The sequence below is a fragment of the Cyclopterus lumpus genome, chromosome 9 (genome assembly GCF_009769545.1).
Source record: "Cyclopterus lumpus isolate fCycLum1 chromosome 9, fCycLum1.pri, whole genome shotgun sequence".
Taxonomy (NCBI): domain Eukaryota; kingdom Metazoa; phylum Chordata; class Actinopteri; order Perciformes; family Cyclopteridae; genus Cyclopterus; species Cyclopterus lumpus.
The window spans coordinates 3944680-3968645 of NC_046974.1; the positions used below are offsets into that span (position 1 = coordinate 3944680).

Consider the following 23966-nt stretch of genomic DNA (forward strand, 5'->3'; position numbering starts at 1 on the left):
TCATCCATAGCGGAGATTCCCATCCTTATTTGCACCGTGCAGCATGTGTTATATTGACAACAGGAGGAGGTGACGGATGCAAAACATAAAGATAAAGACCAGATGTGGTACCAGATGTGAAGAATCACACTTAAATTGGAGACGTGTTTATTATTAGCGAAGGTAAACACCATGAACACGACACGAGGGCAGGTGTGTGTGTGTGTGTGTGTGTGTGTGTGTGTGTGTGTGTGTGTGTGTGTGTGTGTGTGTGGGGCCGTGTGCAAAAACTCTTTCACCAAAAACAGCTGCAAGAGAAAGAAGAAGGAGGAGAATAAGAAATGCAGTGAAGTGGAGGTTCTGGTAAAAAACAAATTAAAATGTTTAAGCGTCGTAAAATGTAAATGTAAGCAATTCAGGATATTATTTCTTTAATAACCCAATCATTATGACTGTAAAACCTACAATAACTTAATTTGATAATATAACATTTTATACATGTTCATCAAATTAAAAAAAACGTGTGTTTCCTTTGCTTTCAACAAACAAACTCCACGACGCTCGTTCCCAACGACGGTCAATCCGGAATAATCAATTAGTCCGAGCCGCCTCGGGGTGTCGATACCGGGTCCATCTCGCTGTGAGGCGACGAGCCCTTTCAGAGATGCATCTGGTGTTGATTTGTGTGTGTGTGTGTGTGTGTGTGTGTGTGTGTGTGTGTGTGTGTGTTGTTTGTACAGAACACGAGAAGCACAGGCTGTGTAAGACTGCCGACTACATGAACCTGCACTTCAAGGTCAAGTGGCTTTACAACGAGTATCTTAAGGACCTGCCCGCCTTCACCGACACTGTGCCTGAGTACCCCGTGTAAGACACACACACACACACACACACACACACACTCAGTATCTCACTCTTTCTCGGCCTCCTCCAGACTAAAGGGAGCTCCTCTCGATTCCTCATTCCTGGCTCTTTTATTGAGATCTTTTTAAATACAAAGTAACACAGGTAATAATAATTATGACACATTGTGACAAGGTGCTGTACGTGGTTTTGATCAATCGAGTGTAATTGATCAATTTAAAAGAAGAAATATTGAATAAATAAAACAAATAAAGACAGCTTAGAACTGGAGAATTGATGGAAGAGTTGTACAAGCGTTAGATTTAAACTACATTTTGTTTATTCTTTGATAAAGCACAAGATCAGCTGGTTTTTCTCCAGTTTCGTGGGCCAGCTTTAATGTTTTGGTCTGTTGTTGTTGTTGTTGTTGTTGTTGTTGCAGGTGGTTCCTGCAGTTCGTCCTGGCCTGGCTGGCTGAGAACGAGGAGGTGTCGATGGAGTTCATGCACGGGGCGCTGGAGAGAGACAAGAGAGAAGGGGTGAGTCAGAGAGGAAGAGGAAGTGGTGAGTCAGAGAGCAAGTGGTGAGTCAAAGAGGAAGTGGTGAGTCAGAGAGACACGAGAGAAGGGGTGAGTCAAAGAGGAAGTGGTGAGTCAGAGAGAAAGAGGAAGTGGTGAGTCAAAGAGGTGAGTCAAAGAGGAAGTGGTGAGTCATAGGAAGAGGAAGTGGTGAGTCAAAGAGGAAGTGGTGAGTCAAAGAGGAAGTGGTGAGTCAGAGAGGAAAAGGAAGTGGTGAGTCAAAGAGGAAGTGGTGAGTCAAAGAGGAAGTGTTGAGTCAAAGAGGAAGTGGTGAGTCAGAGAGGAAGAGGAAGTGGTGAGTCAAAGAGGAAGAGGTGAGTCAAAGAGGAAGTGTTGAGTCAGAGAGGAAGAGGAAGGGGTGAGTCAAAGAGGAAGAGGTGAGTCAAAGAGGAAGTGTTGAGTCAGAGAGGAAGAGGAAGGGGTGAGTCAAAGAGGAAGTGTTGAGTCTGAGAGGGAGTGGTGAGTCAGAGAGGAAGTGTTGAGTCAAAGAGGAAGTGGTGAGTCAGAGAGGAAGAGGAAGTGGTGAGTCAAAGAGGAAGAGGTGAGTCAAAGAGGAAGTGTTGAGTCAGAGAGGAAGGGGTGAGTCAAAGAGGAAGTGTTGAGTCAGAGAGGAAGAGGAAGGGGTGAGTCAAAGAGGAAGTGTTGAGTCAGAGAGGAAGAGGAAGGGGTGAGTCAAAGAGGAAGTGTTGAGTCTGAGAGGGAGTGGTGAGTCAGAGAGGAAGTGGCCGTCCTTCATTATTGAAGGCTCGGGTGTGTAATCGGTGTCGGAGAGATGGACCGTTTTCCTCCCGCAGCTCCGATCCAATCACAGCTGTCGGTTACTCGTGTCAACACAAAGACATCAGCCGGGGACAGCGAATAAAAGATAAACACATCTAAAACAACAAATATAAAAGCCAATTTTGTCACGCTCCAAGTTTTCAACCTACATGTAAAAACGATGCCATACGGACTATATTTTGATCATTTTGATAAATATAATACACTTCAACAGGACTCGGTGACCATCTTACTTTGATTTCTTGGTTTATTTTCACCGGGGCATCAACGAGTCTCCCCCGTTGGACGTAAACGTAGAATCTCATTCCAAAGTTTCTATTTCCTGTTTCCTGTGGACCGATAATTTGCCTCACCGGAAAAAAAAAAAAAAAGTAATAATAAAGAACAATTTTTCCGGCTACTCAGACAGCGGATATGAGACGCAAATGTAATAAAATCACAACGCCCCAGAACTGCGACTCGTAAATTATGTTAAAAAAATCCCATAACTTCTTCTAATTAATGTAAAAAAAAAATATATATATATATATATATATAGGTGGGGGGGGGGCAGATTGACAGGATGATGGACAGGTGTCTTCAGGGGGGAACTCGTGGGCAGTGTCACTTTGATGCTCTCCAAAGGGGTGTTATCGTCCGTTAGAGGGGCGTTCACAAGCTTTTCAGGTGATTCGGGGGGGGGGGGTCAAAGGTCGGCGTATTAAAAACGCAGGCAGGACATTCACATTAAGGACGTACACACGTAGTATTCTACTCTCCTCTTTCCTCTCTTAAGCAGCCTGATATAACAACTCTTTTAGAGGGTGGGAGGCTACAGGGAGCCCATTAGAGAAAGATGTTACGGAGGAGCTGTTGAGTGCTTATCGGCCCTGAAACGACCCGTTATGGAAGAGAGACGGACGGCAGGATGCAACTCATGTGGGGAAATATGTCAACTAGACCTTCTGCATTCGGGTTTGAAGCCTTAAGAAGGAACGTTCAACTGGAGAATTCATCCCAAGGACCACAATTCTTCAATAAGCCCTTTTTCCCCCATACATTCAGTCCTTTAAGATTATTAATAATAATAATTGAAATTGGCTTTTATATGAGAAGTAACTTTTTTGTGCAGTGTTTCTTGTTTTTTTTATTTTTATTTAATTTAAGGCAGTTGCTTTTAGGCACAGCTATTAAAATATATATATAAATATGTGTGTGTGTGTGTGTGTGTGTGCAGTTCCAGCAGACGTCGGAGCACGCCCTGTTCTCCAGCTCCGTGGTGGACATCTTCACTCAGCTCAACCAGAGCTTCGAGATCATCAAGAAGCTGGACTGCCCCGACCCCGCCGTGGTGGCCCATTACAACCGGCGCTTCGCCAAGGTGAGCGCCGTCGCTCGGCAACACCCGGGTGTTGCCGAGCGACGGTCGGAATGGTCGCAAAGTAGAACCAGAACATCCGAAAACATCCGGTTTATTCCCGTGCAACAAACATTCCGCGTATTCTGACGTATTTTGGTGCCTTTGAGGTTTATCGGCAAGAAGAGTTTCAGGTTTGTGTTTTTTTTTTTTTTTTAAATATTTTTATTGAACCTTTGATGCCATATTTCTTCCTTCAGATTTAATTTAAGGCGGTTGCTTTTAGGCAAAGCCATTAAATATAACAAAGCTTCTCTCTGCAGAAGAGAGTGTGTGTGTGTGTGTGTGTGTGTGTGTGTGTGTGTGCGTGTGTGTGTGTGTGATGGTTGGATCAATACGGGACTCGTTAAATAAAGAATGGCTAATGTAAGCCATCACTCTGAGCCGTCCATCTCTCTGACTCCCTATTCATTTTCCACCTCTCATGTTTCTCTCTACCTCTTTTTTTTCCTCTCCTCCCGGTCTGAGCTTTTCGTTTGTTTCTCTTCCGACGTCTTCGTCTCATCCGTGATCTCTCCATCTCGTCTTTTTCTTCGCCTTCAGATATTTGAGATCTATATCTGCTCTTTTATACCTGCTTCTTTAAAAAATCTCGTCCAGTTTCTCTCTTTGCAAACTCCTTCAGTTCCTTATTCTCTCTCTCTCTCTCTCTCTCTCTCTGCCTCGGGCCAGCATAGTTATAGCTCATTTTGGGAAAAATTATGAGTTGACAGTAAAAGACAGACAGCTGCAGAAACGAAATAAAGGAGGGGTGGGGTGGGGGGGGACCATTATAAGTAAAGCAGGCATCCATCAGGCCGAATGTTTAATGCATGATTGTAAGACGTCTCGCTGACTCAGCAGAAAGTAGGGAAAGCTGTGAGGGTCAAACGCTCTGCTTTTTTTTGGGGTCATGTTTGGCGTCGCGGACGACAAAATGAACCGCCCGCCTGATTTAAAAGTCGCCCGCGGTCACACACTCGTCTTCTCAAAGACGATAACTGCTCAGCTCACACTTGGAGGAAACCTGTGATGCGTCTTCACAAAGATGTCCTTTGAGTCCCGCCTTCGGTCTTTTTTGATTGGCAGGAGGGCGAATGCAGTGTGGTACGACACAACAAACCTGTGTGTGTGTGTGTGTGTGTGTGTGTGTGTGTGTCTTGTTTCCGCAGACCATCACCAAAGTGCTGCTGCAGTACTGTGCCCTGCTGGCCAAGAGCTTCCCCTCCTACTGCGAGAAGGAGAAGATCGTGAGTACAGCTGGAGCCTCTCATGTTCTGTCTGCTGACGCTCCATTTATCTCTGTTGTCTCTCTCTCTCTTTCTCTCTCTCTCTCTCTCTTCCTCATCCATCTCTTCCTCCCACCAGCCCTGTGTGCTGATGAACAACATCCAGCAGATGAGGGTCCTGTTGGAGAAGATGTTCGAGTCGATGGGAGCAAAACAGGTGAACACACACACACACACACACACACACACACACACACACACACACACACACACACACACAACCTGAGGGTTTCAACCTTGCAGACACTGATGAGTTGTGGGTCATTAAAGCGTTCTCTCTCAAACTTTTTTTTATTTTATATAAATGGCAAACCATCGAGACTCAATTCACAAAATGTTTAATTCATAATTTTTACATCTTGAGAGTGACTTAAATGCGTAAATGGACATTTCCGACCATTTTAACTTTTGTTGTTTTCATGCTTTTTTTTCATGCCTAATGACTTATTTTCAAGATGCTAATTACCCCAACTCTGGTATACACAATATTGTATTTATTATTTATTATTTTATAATACAAAATAAAATAAGAAAAAGAGCAAAACTCATCCCTGCCGGTCCCCTCGTCGTCGATTATTTTACTATTTGCTTGAGTTGAGATTTATTTTGTTGATTCGTTGGTTTCACACTTTTTCAAGCTGAATAATTTAAAGTCATAAGGTTATTTCTGCTAAACCCACAACCTAATGTGGTGCTTTTGTGTTCTTTGGTCCAGGACATTAACTTGGATAGCAGAACACAGCTTGGTTTAATGCATTTGTTGTTGAAGACATACACACATGGAAAACAGCCCATAAATCCCACATGTAGGCGGAGTTGAATGCTCAATGTCTTTAGTAGCTACAATAATCAAAATCAATGCGCACATTCAGGCTCAAAAGTGTCGCGCAGATATAAATGTGGACCCCTAAACTCAGTTCAAGGACACGGCTGAAATCTACCAGCTGTCCCTGAAGCAGTCTCCATCCAAGAAGTGTTTTTTAAATGGCGACGTGAAAGAGGAACTCTGGAGCGGATGATGTCACTTTATTTCAGTTCAAAGATGTCAACGAAAACATCAAATAATTGGGAACGTTGTCGTTAAACTGGATTCAGTGTTATGCAGGAAATCTCCCAAACACGTGTGATAACAAACAAAAAACAGACTTGGGACCAGCCCGATGGGACCCGATGGGTGAAGGTCTATCGGAGAGAAACGCTCTGATGTCCCGCTGGCTGTTTGGGACCCTGAAGGGGGTTTTCTCTCTGAGAGGCTGTAAAAAAAAATAATGTAAAGTAATTGTAATTTTACAATGTATTTTTGCAATAATAACCGTGGAGAAAGCTCTATAAGAATATTAATTTCAAAAGGTGCAGCAGGGGGGTTCAGAAATAGAAACGTGTGTGCACGTGCATGTGCATGTGCACGTGCACACGTAGCAAGTTAATGCACGTGAGGTGAGAATGAGTGTGTGTGTGTGTGTGTGTTTCTCTCCACAGTTCACAGCTGAGGAGGAGAGGGTATGTCTAGGTTTACTCTAGTTCTCCCTCGCTCCTCTTTTCCACCCCCACGTTGCTCCTGGAACAAGAACATCCCAAAATAAACATAACGTCCTCCTCCTCCTCTTCCTCCTCCTCCTCCTCCTCCTCCTCCTTCGTAGACCCCCAGTTTTGAGTCCCAGAAATAGACGTTTGGTTTTCACCTGACATGATACGAGTAAATACGATTTAAAAAAAACGTGTTCTGCTTCTTTCCAAAAAGCTTGAGAACGAGGAGGAACCCGAGGAGTTAGACGAGGAGGAGGTGGGTCCCAGTTCAGTTTGGATACTGTGTAGTGGTCCTGAACTGGTTTGGCTTGTCACACACACACACACACACACACACACAGCTGTACCTATAATGATCAATAACGCTTTCTTTTTAAATAGCAAATACGCCGACTGGCCAAAAAGTACGGGGACACCCAAACATTAATTAAACCCTATTTTTTATTTATTTATTACCATGTTCTGGTAAACATCCTAAATATAAGTATGGACCTGAAAATGTGTCTCCTTTAATATTTAATATTTGTAATATTTGTCCACCACGCTTTTGGGTGTTTTTAGGGTGTTTGTAGCCATTGAGGCTTTATTTAGATTTATGGCGAGCAGAAAGTATACGATCATAATTATAAATGAGTCTTTCATTTAGTTTTAGTGGAGCTCGATTTTTAGTGCAGCACTTATTTGTTCTTCTTTTATATAATCGCTGTTTCTTTGTCCTGCATGTTTTTTTTTTTACGGTTTGCTCGTTTTTTTAATTTTATTTCCACACCGTCTCCGCCAGGTTGTCACTGACGACGACGGGGAGGACGACATGGTGGGTAGTAGGCTAAAAAATAAAAAAAATCCTTTTTATTCTTTTTTTTATTCTAATTCTTTTTTGTCTCCTCTCACTTTCTTTTCTTATTGTTTTATCCATTTCAACCTCCAGTCTGGCTGCTCAGACTCAGAGGGATCTGAGGTAAGAGGGAATTAGTTAAGGGAGGAAAATAAATCATATCACGTCAGTGTAATTCACCATTAGTTAATTACCACATTCACACCTGTGACCTGGACCTCAGCATAGAGGTTTTATGTCGACAGGAGCTTTGCTCGTCAGGGAATTTGTAAAATGTTTTTCATTTAAAATCATATAGTTTAGACTCGCTGCGCGCAGAATTTATCGATTTCATATATTAGTATTTAGAGTCCTACTGTGGCGACGTCCTCGCAGCCATAAATGTAGATTAGTATTGTTTTTTTTTAACCTTTATTTCAGCAGGATATTTATTTCCCTTTGAGATTTTTTTTGTTAAATCTGGGGAGTCCCGGCTAAAGACGGCGGCTTTTGAAAGTTTCACAATAAAAGTGCACAAAAAAAACCATCATAAATTGTACGTGAACGAAACGAGCAACAGACGGAATGAGTGAGCGGCGAGATGTTCAGCTCGCATCAGGATGAGGGTTGAAAACGGATTTCAAAAGAACCTTTATTGACAAAAGAACCGGCGCCGGTTCTAGGAAGGACCGTGGGGGGGTCTAACATGGGGGGGGGGTCTCGGCCAGCTGGCTGAATGTGCTGCTCGTGGTTACCGTCCCTGCAGGAGAAGATGTGTATTGTTTGTGGTTATATCCGATGTGTGTGTTTGGTTCATTAAACTCGTTACAGACGGTTTAAATGAACGTCTACGTCGGTTAGGTTTATTGTGTTTGCTAATGCTGCACTGCTTGTCCTGTCATGTCCTTCTGCCCTTTCCTTTCCTTTCCTTGTCTGTCCTTTCATTTCATTTCCTTTCCTTTCCTTGTCTTTCCTTTCCTTTCCTTTCCTTTCCTTTCCTTTTCTTTCCTGACCTGTCCTTTCATTTCCTTTCCTTTCCTTTCCTTGTCTGTCCTTTAATTTCCTTTCCTTTCCTTTCCTTGTCTGTCCTTTCATTTCCTTTCCTTTCCTTTCCTGACCTGTCCTTTCATTTCCTTTCCTTTTCTTTCCTGACCTGTCCTTTCATTTCCTTTCCTGTCATGTCATGTCCTTTCCTTTCCTTGTCTGTCCTTTCCTTTCCTGACATGTCCTTTCATTTCCTTTCCTTTTCTTTCCTGTCATGTCATGTCCTTTCCTTTCCTTGTCTGTCCTGTCCTTTCCTTTCCTTTCCTTGTCTGTCCTTTCATTTCCTTTCCTTTCCTTTCCTTGTCTGTCCTTTCATTTCCTTTCCTTTCCTTTCCTGACCTGTCCTTTCATTTCCTTTCCCTTTCTTTCCTGTCATGTCATGTCCTTTCCTTTCCTTGTCTGTCCTTTCCTTTCCTTTCCTTTCCTGACATGTCCTGTCCTTTCCTTTCCTTGTCTGTCCTGTCCTGTCCTGTCCTTTCCTTTCCTTTCCTTTCCTGTCATGTCCTGTCCTTTCATTTCCTTTCCTTGTCTGTCCTTTCCTTTCCTTTCCTGACATGTCCTGTCCTTTCCTTTCCTTTCCTGTCATGTCCTGTCCTTTCATTTACTTTCCTTGTCTGTCCTGTCCTTTCCTTTCCTTGTCTGTCCTTTCCTTTCCTGTCATGTCCTGTCCTTTCATTTCCTTTCCTTGTCTGTCCTTTCCTTTCCTTTCCTTTCCTTGTCTGTCCTTTCCTTTCCTTTCCTTTCCTTGTCTGTCTTTTCCTTTCCTTTCCTGTCCTTTCCTTTCCTTTCCTTGTCTGTCCTGTCCTTTCCTTGTCTGTCCTTTCCTTTCCTTGTCTGTCCTTTCCTGTCCTTCTTTCCTGTCCTTGTCTGTCCGTTCCTGTCCTTGTCTGTCCTTTCCTGTCCTTCTTTCCTGTCCTTGTCTGTCCTTTCCTGTCCTTGTCTGTCCTTTCCTGTCCTTGTTTGTCCTTTCCTTTCCTTGTCTGTCCTTTCCTTTCCTTGTCTGTCCTGTATACATGTAGGTTGACAACAAAGAGAAGGAGAACCAGGTTGGTTGTTGGTCCGACTCCGTGATGTTTGTTACTTTAAATCAGGCGTTAATGCAACCAGGACTTAGTGTGTTGTCTGTTGTGTGTTGTCTGTTGTGTGTTGTCTGTTGTGTGTTGTCTGTTGTCTGTTGTGTGTTGTGTGTTGTCTGTTGTGTGTTGTCTGTTGTCTGTTGTCTGTTGTGTGTTGTGTGTTGAGGAACACACGGCGGTATCTCTCCTCTCTTCAGACGAGGACGAGAACGAGTGTGATATTAATGTTCAATGTCCTCTTAAAACCTAAATACTCTTTGGCTGGATGTCCGTGATTGTCTTTGTTGTTTTGTTGTCTTTCTTTCTTTTTTTTATGTCTTTGTTTTTATTCCTTTCTTTGTCACAAAAGCTTGAAAAGGTGAGCAGCCAAAAGTACCTTTTTTTTCATCCTCAACCATGAATGTTTTGTTCTTTTTCATTCTTATTAACTTTCCTGTCGTTTATTTTTCTCATTTCTTTTTTTCCCCCTCGTCTTCCAAGTCGGAGTCCAAGAAGGAAAAGGTGTGTTAGCAGCCGTGAACTGGACATTAAATATGCAAAGATAACATAACCTTAATCTAACCTTGAAGCAGCTTTAATTAGTATTGTTATAATAACAAAGTTACCAGTCGTTATTAACTTACAGGTAATGTGCAGAGAGCTGGTTTATCTGGTTTAACCAAAAATAATTCACCTTCATTTTAGGACAAGACAAGAAAGCAATTTCAAATACTACTACTACTAATAATAATAATAATAATGATGATGATTATAACGGGATATTGGTTTATACACCTGCACAATAGAAATGCTACATTTTATTATGAAGTGAAACAACTATAAAAAATAATAAATACATATAATCAAACATGGAGTACATGGACAACAATACATGGACAAACAAAACAGCAATTAAAAAGGTCTTTCAAGGATCTTTTTTGAAAATACACATAATAATATTTAGTCCCCGTACATCTTATGTATTTTCATTATATTTTATATATATATATAAGATTGATTTATATATATATATATAAAATATATATACGTATGAAATATAATATATATATAACATATTATATATATAATATTTAATATATGTATAAAATATTATATATATATAACATATTATAAATATATAATATATATAATATTTAATATATATAAATATATATTATATATATATATATAAGATTGATTTATATATATATATATAAAATATATATACGTATGAAATATAATATATATATAACATTATATAATATTTAATATATGTATAAAATATTATATATATATAACATATTATAAATATATAATATATATCATATTTAATATATATAAATATATTATATATATATTAGATTGACTACAGAAGTGAGTTAAAGCCTGGTGTTAATGATCCTAACGATCCCCGTTCAAAGTGGTCTGAGGATGTTTTTCCAGAGGTCTAAATCATGCGTGTGCTTTATTAATAACGCTGTCAGAAAAACCGTTAGAATATGGAGGCTTTGCTTTGAGGGCGTTTTTATCACTCCTCTGAGGGATGTGAGCTTCCGAGCTGGAATTTAAAACCTGAGCATCAGCAAAAGAGAGGAGACCTGTGAGGGTCTCACCTGAAGACGACAAGAGGCCTTTATTGGTATGAGTCACTGTCTGGAGGGACTAAAAGGAGAACAGGGAGGGGGAACCTCATCGGGACTAGCCCCAAGAAAGAACAGAGTGCGTCTGTTGTGCTGTCAGCGTGTGAATGGACGTTGTGTTACTGAAAGCTCACTCACAGATGTGTGTGTCCTTGCAGGCTGAAAAGAAAGACAAAGAGAAGCAGGTTGGTTCCTCTTTCTGATCCGAGACTTCAGCTTTTCTGTCATCTTTTCATGGATTCAGATCAAGACCTCTTTCTCCTGTGAAACCCTCTGAACTCATTCTTTCACTTCACTGTACATGCAACATATATATTTTATATATATATATACTATTTATGTTTATATTATTTACATATATATATATTATATATATATATTACATATATATATTATATCCAGTATATATATATATTATTTATGTTTATATTATTTATATATATATATATATATATATTATATATATATATATATTATATACAGTATATATATACTAATTATTTATTTATATATATATTATTTATATATATTATATATATATATATTACATATATATATTATATCCAGTATATATATATATTATTTATGTTTATATTATTTATATATATATATATATATATATTATATATATATATATTATATACAGTATATATATACTAATTATTTATTTATATATATATTATTTATATATATTATATATTGTATATATATATATTATTTATGTTTATATTATTTATATATAATATATATATATATATTTATATATATATTATATGTATTTAACATATATATATATTATTAATATATTATATATGTATATAAAATATATATATGTATAAAATATATATATAATATTTAATATATATAATAATGTGAAAGCTTTCTTTTGAAACTTGTTTTTTTCCTTTCTTTGCCTCAAGAAGGACGCTAATAGCAAACAGGTGGGTGCTTGAAACTCATCCTCACTTTAGAGGTCTTTTGATGAGCCGGAGGGGCTCGTGAATCCTGAAAGCTTCAGTAATATTGAAATAAAGTGCATTTAAAAAGGCCTAATGATCAAAAGTAAGCTCATAAAGAACATTAATAAGCAGTAAGAATGGTTTCTCTTTCCGTAAGTTCATCGTAGCTTCATACAAAGAAGAAAAAAAACAAATACATCGACGCACGTGTGACGCGGCACTAACAGCCCTGAGCTTTGTTGTGTTTGTGTGTTTGTGTGTTTGTTGTGTTTGTGTGTTTGTGTGTTTGTGTGTTTGTGATGAGCAACAAAGCCCCCCGACCGCGTCAATAGTCCCACTTTGTTGATTCACACTTTTCCCAGAATCCAGTTCAAAGAATCATTTCCAGAACACTTGACTTGACAGCGTGACTCAAAGTTTCTCTTTCTTTCTCCGGGACGAAGCTTTCTGTTCCTTTTGTTTCTGAATATGAATTATTGCCTTTTCGCCTTTCCCCTTTGCGTATTTTTAAGTCATGCAGTAACTGCAGAGCACAATTGTCTAATGTTTTTTTTTTGTCGTCGTCTTCTTTCTTTTTGTTGTCACAAGTCAAAGGAGGAAGTAAACAAGGTTTGTTTGTGTCCTTTTTGCCCCCGTAGTGCTTTTCCCTCTGATCCTCAACATAAAAGCACCTTGCAGGGTTTCTGAGGTGCAATAGAAACCTCAAACTGTGCAGGTAGAACCTGGAAGACCTCCGTCTTACAGGTTCTACCTGTCTAGGACTTTTTTATTTATTTATTGAGGCGCAAAACATGTCAGACAATCCCATTTGTGAGAGATTATTATTTTAGGGTTTTTGATATGCAATCAATTTTTTATTATTTATAATATTTTATTTGGGTGCTCTTTTATATATATGCATTGCATTGTAATGAATCTTCATGACCTGTAGACTATGAATGTGTTATTGAACTCTGCTCATATATATTATTGATATATATTTATTTATATATATATTATTTATCTATATATTATTGATATATATTTATTGATATATATTATATTATATATATCATTATATTATGTATATTATATTTTATACATATATTATTTATATATATATATTATATATATATACATTTATATAAATATATATATATTATATTTAATATATATAATATTTTATAAATATATTTTATTTATATATATATATTATATATATATACATTGATATAAATATATATATTATATGTAATATATATAATATTTTATAAATATATATTATTTATATATATTTATTTATATATATTATATTATATATATATTATACATGTATTATTTATATATATATATATATATATATTATATATATATACATTGATATAAATATATATATTATATTTAATATATATAATATTTTATACATATATATTATTTATATATATTTATATATATATATAATATATATATATTATATTATATTTTATACATATATTATTTATATATATATATTATATATATACACTTATGTAAATATATATATTATATTTAATATATATAATATATATATAAAACACGTTGAATTATGGAAAAGCTGTGTTCCTTTTATACACACACAAAGTATATATGAACAGCGATGCTCAGCAGCAGTCTTAGATGTGTGTGTGTGTGTGGTGGGAGCTGAGCTACAGGGTCATGACTACGCTGTGGCCAGCCCTATGGAGCGTGTAACAGGAAATATATATAAGACATAAGCATCTTATACATATTTCCGTGTGCAGCAGCGGACGTGAGAAATCAAACAGGTGATGCCGGCGTTTTGTCTTGTAGCACCTCAATAAACCAGAGGCAATAATAAACATGACGCTTTTATTAAAATCACCCACTCACCGTTACCCAATCCACCAGGCAATCATAACCAAAAGGAAAAAAACAACCTGCTCTATTTCCACCGGCTGCAGACACGCCCTCTCTGTCTGTGACGTGATGCGTGACTTTCTCTTCTCCTCTTCTGTCTCTCTTCTCGTTTTGCTCCCTCTCTTTCCGTCCCTCCGAAGACTGAAGCCACGGCTGCCACCAAGAAGGTACAGGTGTGTGTGTGTGTGTGTGTGTGTGTGTTTATAACCAGTTCTTCTTCCTTTCAATCATTTTATTTTAAGTTTTTACAAGTTACACATTACCTCACATTATACTAGACAACAAAAAAACAACAACAAGTAAATAAAAATGACATAACAGCATAACATATTTTCTTTCTCTTGTCTTTAAAGAATTGAGAATGATTCACTGCTCGATGTGCTGTCTGTAAAATATGTAAAATATGATGCTATCGTGTTTCTATATGAATTTAAGCTGAAATTCACAGCACCGTGCATGAGTACTTTTTTTATTTTTTTAAACTCCATGCCACTTTATAAAAGACTGAAGATAAAGTGAAATCTGGTTATGAGGACATTAATAATTTTCACTACAGTGATATTAACTCTCTCACTCTGAGTGAATACCTCACTCTCCATCACTTTGAGGCTCTATTTTCTTTCCTCCTGCTTCCAGTTTGTTCTGTGTCGTGAGATTAAATGAATACTGATTCTTCCTCCTGTCTTAGAGGATCTTCTCAAGGACACACACACACACACACACACACACACACACACACGCACGATAAAGATGCTTCGCCACGCCTTTGCGGTTCACGTAAACACTTCGTTTTTTTATTTGGATCGGGGCCAAGAAGTTGACGGCGGAGTGCAAAACTTTTCACTCCACTCAACATTCGTCACTTAGAGTGCGAGCCACTGAAGACGGCGTGGCCTCAAAGTCACGGAGCCTCTTCCGGTCCAATTACATGTTTCTGGCTCTTCGCCCGACGTCCTCTATCTAATGAGGCGGTCGGCGGGCGCACGTCCCACAGGAGACGCTTTTCGTGGGACGCGTCGTCGTCGTCGCCGCCGCTCGGCCTTCTGGGACGCGTGTGAGGTCCGGCATGCCGATGAGATCCTGGCCTGGTTTTTATTGAAGGTCTGGTTCCCCCGGCGGTAGGGCAGTAAAAAAAACATATTTAATGTGTGCGATACAATATGAACGGGGGTAAATCAACAGAAAAGGCCTTCAGGTTGGTCTAAATATGATCCGATGTTCACGTTTAAAAAGAATAAATAAAAATGACTCCCCCCCCCTCCTCCATCTATGCATATTTTCATGGCATGCACATGTGACAATATGAGATATTATGAGCAGCACATCGACGTCTGAATGGTTCAAAACCTGCTGAATTACCCACGAGGCATTGGGGCAGACCACAGGCCCACAGAGGCAGTCGGCTGGCCTTCAACCAACCCGAGTGTGAGTCTTGACCTCCTTAGCTTAAGGTCAAGAAGTCTCACTTTGACTTTTGTCGCCTGTCAAATTAGCAGAAAAAAGGGTCCCGGGTGGAAAATCAAGCCGAGGTTTCCCGTGTTTATGAAATCTTTTGCACTCATTTAAATATGAAAAGCGACTTCCTCCTCCGTTTTCTTCTGTGAACATCAGCTTCCACCACGTTTATGACGTTAAACCCATTGCAGACAGAAGAGTGACGCCCCCCCCCCCCCCCCCCCCCCCCCCCCAATGAGCTCCACTTAACGGAGCCTTAGATCTTGGTACATACAAAGCGCTGTTGAATGAGCTCCTCGTGCCTTAAACCTACCAACTCAACTGCACCGCGTCGGCCTTTTCAACCACATTTCATATCTCACTCACGCATATTTGCTGCAAACTGCGCGCTCAGTTCTGCTCGAAGCATCCGGAAAATGCAATAAGAGGTTGTTTTTTTTGTGGTGTTTTTTTTGGTGCTTCAAAGTGAGTTTTGTTGAACAGTTTTCAACTCGCGGTACAAAGATAGAGCTCACGAATGAGAGGTTATTCAAGGTTATTTATGCTTATTGTAAATACAGTTGCTCCAAAGTGTGCAGCACTATATATATATATATATATATATATATATAACTATATATATATATATATATATATATATATATATATATAGTTATATCTAATGGTGAGGGCTTTAAATAACACGTCGTTCTCCTTGTAGCTGGATGTCGAGGCCGCTGACATCCTCAATGAGCTGCAGGTGAAGCTCAACTCCTTCCTGGACAACTTCACCATTGTGTTTGCCAAGAGGTAACACACACACACACACACACACACACAGACACACACACACACACACACACACACACACAGACACACACACACACACACACACACACACACAAACACACACACACACACACACACACACACACACACACTGTATGGTCATCCCGTTCTGGTCTAAGTGCTCCTCCTTGGTCTCCTCCTCCTCCTTGTTCTCCTCCTCCTCCTCCACCTCCTCCTCCTCCTCCTCCTTGTTCTCCTCCTCCTCCTCCTCCACCTCCTCCTCCTTGTTCTCCTCCTCCTCCTCCTTGGTCTCCTTCTCCTTGGTCTCCTCCTCCTCCTCCTCTTTGGTCACCTCCTCCTCCTCCTCCTCCTCCTCCTCCTTGGTCTCCTTCTCCTTGGTCTCCTTCTCCTCCTCCTCCTCCTTGGTCTCCTCCTCCTCCTCCTCCTTGTTCTCCTCCTCTTCCTCCTCCTTGGTCTCCTTCTCCTTGTTATCCTCCTCCTTCTCCTTGTTCTCCTCCTCCTCCTCCTCCTTGTTCTCCTCCTCCTCCTTGGTCTCCTTCTCATTGGTCTGTTCCTCCTCCTCCTCCTCCTCCTTGGTCTCCTCCTCTTCCTCCTCCTTGGTCTCCTTCTCATTGGTCTCCTCCTCCTCCCCCTCCTTGGTCTCCTTCTCCTTGTTCTTCTCCTCCTCCTCCTCCTCCTCCTCCTCCTCCAGTTTCCAGACCCGTATAAACTCCTGCATGCGTCAGATGGCTGAGATGCTCTACCAGATCAAAGGCCCGCCCAACCACAGCACGGCCGAGGCCGACGCCGACAACACGCTGAGGCCCCTCATGGAGTTCCTGGATGGGAAGTACGGGAAAGCATGACGCCACACACACACACACACACACACACACACACACACACACACACACACACACTCACACACACTCACGCACACGCACACACACACACACACAAGCTGCTTGTAAGCTTCTGGCATACGACTGTCTTTTAATGTCAATTATTGTTGCTCATGAATCCACTAATGTCATTATAGTTTTGCCTCCTTATTTATCAAAACACTTAAAATCACTGAGTCGAAAATGAATGATGGCCTCTCAGTGCCCTTGAACTGACCCCTACAATGACGTGTGTGTGTGTGTGTGTGTGTGTGTGTGTGTGTGTGTGTGTGATCCAGTCTCAGTGTCTTCGCTGACATCTGTGAGAAGACGGTGCTGAAGAGGATCCTGAAGGATCTGTGGAAGATCGTCCTGAGCAGCCTGGAGAAGACCATCGTGCTGCCTCAGAGCAACGACAGCCTGGTGAGAGCCCGAACCCGAGCCCGAACCCGAACCCGAACCCGAACCCGAACCCGAACCCGAACCCAAACCCGAACCTGAACCTCCGCGTGGCCCCTAGAGACGGATTAAAAAACATATATAAAGGATTCAAATCGACAAGTATCGTCTTTTTTTCTTCTTCCTCTACTGCAAAACTGTCAAACTTGAGGTCCTCACAAGAATAGAAGAAGACGATTAAGAAAAGACCAGTTGCATGACGAGTAATCCATATCCCTCGTTTCTGTTCTTCTGAAGCAGATTGACGAGGACAATAATGTTTTTGCTCATTCGGGAACAAATTGCACACACTCTGCTTGTCGTCAGCCATTTTAACCACTTGTGTGTGTGTGTTTTTTTATTGTATTGATTTCCTGATGAACGTATTGTTCTCGTCTTTCTCGGTGGCTCAACTCCCCAAATATCGTATTTTTATTATTCATTTAATTCACTAAAAAGTGCCTGCAGCAAACGAGTTTCTCCAAATGCTCTAAAGTAGCGATGCTTGTTTTAATTATGACGGAAATATCAATGTTTGCCGCGATAAATTGAATATTAAAGTCTCAAGCTGAGTGTGAATGGAAGGCGTCGTCGTAAAGCTGCAGATGAATCTGCGTATTTGTTGTATACACAAATACATGTGCACTGCTGGATGATGTCGAATTATCTGCTATCTCAGCTCCAGCATCGTGTTCTGCTGCCACCTAGTGGTGAAATGATGCATCGCTCTCCTGTGCAGAGAATTGTGATGCACGAGGATGCATAAAGATATCACAATATAATCCCTCTCTCTCTCTCTCTCTCTCTCTCTGCAGGGGGCCCAGCTCCTCACAGCAGCTAAAGGACTGTCGAATCTCAAGGTAACACACACACACACACACACACACACACACACACACACACACACACACACACACACACACACACACACACACACACACACAGGAACTGGCAATCAGCCTCCTGGACGATTCTTTTGGATTTTTATGTCTAAGTTTATAAATTATTGGTTTCCAGGGCTCACTTAAAAGATTACGATGCAAATGTAAACGTGTTTAATATTGTAAATTTTTTATTTTTTATTTTTTTCCTGTGAGTTTTGTGAGGTCAAAGGTCAGGGATGTCGTATGTGTACAGATTGTAAAGCCCTGTGAGACAAATTTGTAATTTGTGATATTGGGCTATACAAAATAAACTGAATTGAATTGAATTGAATATATATATATATATATATATATATATATATATATATATATATATTTATTTATTTTAATTATGTGTGATAATCCCTCTCCAAGAATTATATGTATTCTATTAATGAATACATTAAATTAAATTAAAATTTAAATAAATATGAGAGTGGACCGGAAAAAAATGAGGGGAAGGAATTTAAGTTATTGAGACCACAATTATTCTTATTTTATTTTAATTTATTATTTTTGTTGATGAAGTTGTCCTCCTAATGTCTTGTGGTCTCTGCAGGGGGGCGGGGAAGCCAAGACGCTGACGCCCAAGCAGTGCATCATCATCGACGCCGGGCTGGAGACCATCAAGGTCGGTGGAGACGAGCAGGAATTACACTTTTAAGACTTTTACAGTCGTTGTTAAAACATGCGAGAACAAACGTTAAGTGACGTGTTCTTCACGTCTTTGTAGCCCCCAAAAAAATGTAAAAATGAAAAATATATTTGCACTTTTTAAATGATGCCACCAGATTTTAAACACTCATTTATGTTTAATTACTGAAGCACTGCAATTTCCATTTGGGAATAATACAGTAAAATAAACTTTCTACCTTTTTAAAAGGTTCTATTCACAGAAATGGAATATAATATTCTTAACTACGTTTCCATCAGTGTGTAATGACCTAAAACTGAGAATCGTTTAGAACGAGCCCTTCGTATCTTCATGCCGTGTTGCTACGGTAACCCGGAGCGGACAAACCAAACTTTTTACAGTTTTTACATCAGAATCAGAACCTTTTTATTGACAAGTATATTTTTCACATACAAGGAATTTGTGCAACATTGGACAATAACATTAAACAATCAACACAGTGCAATAATTGAAACATATTAAATGTACAGAAGAATATAAAATAAAGTGCACAGACCCTCTGAAGGATGAAGGTTCCTCACCTTCACCGTGAGACGTGTCTCTTCTTCTTCTTCTTCCAGCAATACTTCCACGCCGGAGGAAACGGGCTGAAGAAGGCGTTCGTGGAGAAAAGTCCCGAACTGGCGTCGCTGCGTTACGCCCTCTCCCTGTACTCGCAGAGCACCGACGCTCTCATCAAGACCTTCGTCACCACGCAGCACGCCCAAGGTAATCAGACACACACACACACACACACACACACACACACACACACACACACACACCCTTAACCTTCCTCCTCTGTGTTGTCCTCTCAGTGCATGATGGGATGGGCATCAGAATCACCGGCAGTGAGAAGATTCGACCTGATCGGGGTAAGTCCAGTCCACTCTGGGGGTTTGGGTTCCACGTGGAACCATTGAGCTTCTTTGCAGGGTTCCCTGTAAAAAAATATATATTACAGGTTCGTGGAATTAAACTAAAAACGGGGCTTTTCTAAAGTGTCCGATACGACACATAGTTGCAGTATGTTTCGCATGTTTCGAGGCGTTCGACTGTAATAAGATTAAATTGTAACCGTTGTAAAAAAGTGGGAAAATAAATTTAAACTTTTGCATTATTCATTCATGTATCAAACCTCATGGTAGGGTTTTTTTTAATTATGCTGTAAATGAAACCTTAAAAAGAACAAGATATGTGTGTCTTTAATGTGACGAAAAGGACATTTCTGTGCTGTGAGATAAGAACGATAAGAACGATAAGAACCATAAGATATGTTGTCCGTCACGTGAATGTGACGCGTGGAGGTTTGTGACCTGCAGGCCCGGGCGTGGAGAAGCCCATCGGAGAGGCCGTCCTGCAGATCGACATGATGCTCGGGAAGGAACGCAAAGTCAGCGTCAGAGGTGAGGTCCACAAATACACAAACGTACACACCAGATACATGCTGTCCAAAACCAACGCTCTTTTTCATTAAAATCTTAAATCCATTTTAAGGGGACCAGACTGGTGGTTTTGCATGTTTTAGCTCATTAGCTACGAGTTGTTTATACCAAATATATAGTGTTACACAAGCTTGAGATTTATCACTGACACCAACAACAACACTTGGAACAACAAAACAAAATGTACAATCATTTCAAGAAACATTGTTCCTTTGCAGCTCAACAAACAGATTGATTCACTCTTGTTGCTAAAATGTAGCACCAACAGGGAGATGTTGTTGTTGTTGTTGTTTAACAAGATTCTTTACTGGGAAAGGCTTTATTTTGAAGCCCAGACTAAGATATCTTAAGTAAGTCTCAGGGATGCCAAGTGATTGGTTTGGTTTTACAGTAAACAAGCAAAACCACTGATACGGTCTTTTAAACAATTGTTTCCCCACATGTCCATCATCCAGTCATCGCAGTGAACGACATGAAGTGGCAGACGTCGGGGATGTTCCGGCCTTTCGTCGACGTCTCCATGGTCGGCCCCTTCCTGGCCGACAAGAAGCGCAAGTTCACCACCAAGTCCAAGAACAACAGCTGGTCGGCGAAGTTCAACGAGGCCTTCCAGTTGTGAGTCTGAGATCCGAACCGCTTGACGGCTGAAATGTGATTTGTGAGATGAGAGGCTGAGTTATAACACAGTAATAACAGTTATAACGTAGTTATAACATTCATAACACATTTATAACACCGTAAAAACAGTTATAACAGTAATAACACACTAAAACAGTCATAACACAGTTATAAAACACAGTAAAAACAGTTATAACAGAGTAAAAACAGTTAAAACTGTTATAACCGAGTTATAACACAGTAAAAACTGTTCTAACAGTAATAACACAGTTATAACACAGTAAAAACAGTTATAACAGTAATAACACACTAAAACAGTCATAACACAGTTATAAAACACAGTAAAAACAGTTCTAACAGTAATAACACAGTAAAAACAGTTATAACACAGTGTTATAAACAATAATAACACAGTTATAACCCTGCTCCTCTGCTCCGTAGTGTCCTGGGTAAGGAATCCCCAGACTGCTACGAGCTCCAGGTGACGGTGAAGGATTACTGTTTCGGCCGGGCGGACCGCGTGGTGGGCGTGGCCGTGGTTCAGCTGCGCGACGTCGCCGACCGCAAGAGCTGCGTGTGCTGGTGTCCGCTCGGGCCGCGCGTTCAGACCGACGAGACGGGCCTGACGGTGATGCGCATCCTGTCCCAGCGGCCCGCCGACGAGGTGGCCAAGGAGGTCGTCAAGCTGAAGGCTGAGACGCGCCCCGTGGAGGAGGGCAGATGAGCGGGGGCGACGCCGAGACTCCCACATCGGAGATTTTGTTCGGGGAAAAAAAAAAGAAAAACGTGGCGGCGCTTCAGAGTCGCTCATCCCCCCGTGAACAATGGCCTCCGAATGCCTCCGACGGGGGGAGGAGAGCCTCCGGAAGAGACGCAGCGGACACGAGCGAAGCTGCCTGCTCAGAAACAAAAAGGGTTTCATTACAAGAAGCTTGAAGACAACTACCACGACCAATATCTTAACTTTCAAGCGACTAAAAGGGTTCGAACCACCGACTCAGAGCTTCAGTTCACGGGAGAGAAAAACTCTGGGGCTCTTCTTCACCTGCTGATGGTGATGACGAACTATTTTGGGGGTCGTCTGTAGCAAACTTCACCTGTCGGCCGTCGGAGCAGCTGTTTACCAAACGTACATTTCACTGGAGTGGAAACCGAATGAACGTGAGCAGTTAATCCGGACTGTTCATCATAAATAATCATAACCTGAGAGTGAGAGTGAGCTGGTGGAAGCAACGCTTGTACTGGTTGAGCCTCTGAGGCCTTTTGGACCGCTAACACACATCGGTGCCACTGTTGACTCTGGTATCAGACACTGTTCCCCACCCCAAAACATTAGATTTGACATTGAACCAGCTGAGTAGTGTCACACAAAAACTCATTAAAATGAACTCAGCATGAGTTCAAGTGTTCTAGAATCAGTTCAGCAGGTAGTTCATGGAGAAAACATTTAATTTTTTTTAATTTCTTGAGCAAAAGAATAAAGCAGCTTATGATTTTTTTTTTTTTTTTTTAAAAGGATCGTGTGCTCCTCGTGTTTCATTTAACATGATGACACGCAGGGTGTTACATCCTTTGATTAAAGCCTTTTTTTCGAACACCCGTAGCACCAGATGCAGCTTACAGGAAGTCAGAATATAATAATAATATTAAACCAGAGTTTCTAGAGAGTTTGCTCTTGGAAATCCTCTCAAACGGGTGATTAACTTTAATCATAAAGAGAAAAGAAGCGTGTCGAGGTGCTTCTAATGCGTCGCCTTTTAGTGATAAACCACTGTTTATATTTTTCCCAGACTGAATATTAAAAAAAACCTTGAAAAGCAGGTCACACCGAGACGTGATTTTAAATGTCAGTTCTTATGAGTTACGTTGCCTTAAAATTTTTTTAAAAAAAAGAACCTTCCTCAGTGGAATTCAGAGAGACTCAAAAAAAACACGAATGGCTTCTACGACGTAGCGTTGTTGTTGTTGCTGTTGTTTTCCTGAAGCATTCTGGGTATCGTAGTTTTGAAGCGTCAGCTTCTCTGGACCGAGGACAGCTTTTGGATTCGAGCTCTTCGTTCTTTTTGCCAAGTGTCAAACTGACTGTGGACTCTGTTGACATGTCGAGCCGCTCCGAGTCAAATAGAGCCAACACCTTTTGTGTGGGACCAGAAATAGAACCTTTTATTTTTTTTGTTGCAGTTTTGAAATTGGACGACGACCAAAACAAGTCTTTCAGCCTTTGCCGTGCATGCACAGCTGCATACTGTACCAATCATGTGTTTATGAATATCGAGGGTTGGTGGGTTTTTTGTTTTTTTTGTTGCATTATTCGACCTGGATGGAAAAATGTACCACGCAGGCACCGGGGTGTCCGATTCCACTGAAGCGTAACTGGGTTTGATCCACACTTATTGTGTGTTTACTACGTGCCAAGGGACGCGAGTGTTCTTCTTCTCTCTTTTGTGTAGTTAGCGGACAGATGTGGCCGTTGTCCACGTCCCAACTGTCACTGCACGCTTGCCAACGCTAGCTGCACTGTGGCCCCAAACTCAAGAGGTTCTTGGTAGAATTTAGACAAAGCTAGTTTAGAGTTGTTCCCCTCGGTTCTGCTGCATTAAACTGAATCTTTTGTCTGCAGTATATATTTTTTACAGTGGCCACGGCTGTTTGTACTTAGCCTCCGACCAGAGCATGTATCTATTGTACACTAAAGTACTAGGATTGTGATCTTTTTCATGTATGTACTGTGAAATATGAAGATTGATCAAATGTATGTAAAGCAGTTATTCTAATTATTCTAATGTGACATATGTTGAATATACTTGTAACAATATTTTGTATATAAAATATTTATGAATCAATGCAGTGGGTCGTGTCCTTTGTCTGGATATATCAGCCTCTTGTCAGTGTGTTTTTAATAAAGAGAACAGACCGCGGACCAGCAATGATGGACAGACTTCACTGCATACAAAGTAAAAGAACGTAGTATAGGATGTAAAAGTCA

At 40.4% G+C, this 23966-nt stretch overlaps 1 protein-coding gene across 1 annotated transcript in view; it reads left to right on the plus strand.

Annotated features, from left to right (window-relative positions):
* The window catches only part of LOC117736011 (protein unc-13 homolog B-like), a 150421-nt gene extending 126662 nt beyond the window's left edge, over positions 1-23759 (plus strand). The window contains exons 27-41 of the mRNA XM_034540985.1: positions 720-846; positions 1265-1361; positions 3397-3540; positions 4728-4805; positions 4924-5001; positions 15935-16023; positions 16715-16852; positions 17183-17306; positions 18137-18181; positions 18804-18875; positions 19499-19646; positions 19736-19792; positions 20240-20323; positions 20818-20977; positions 21422-23759. Coding sequence (XP_034396876.1) covers positions 720-846; positions 1265-1361; positions 3397-3540; positions 4728-4805; positions 4924-5001; positions 15935-16023; positions 16715-16852; positions 17183-17306; positions 18137-18181; positions 18804-18875; positions 19499-19646; positions 19736-19792; positions 20240-20323; positions 20818-20977; positions 21422-21704 — 1724 coding nt within the window. The 3' untranslated portion in view covers positions 21705-23759. The remainder of the gene's footprint in view (positions 1-719; positions 847-1264; positions 1362-3396; positions 3541-4727; positions 4806-4923; positions 5002-15934; positions 16024-16714; positions 16853-17182; positions 17307-18136; positions 18182-18803; positions 18876-19498; positions 19647-19735; positions 19793-20239; positions 20324-20817; positions 20978-21421) is intronic.
* Positions 23760-23966: the final 207 nt, after the last annotated feature.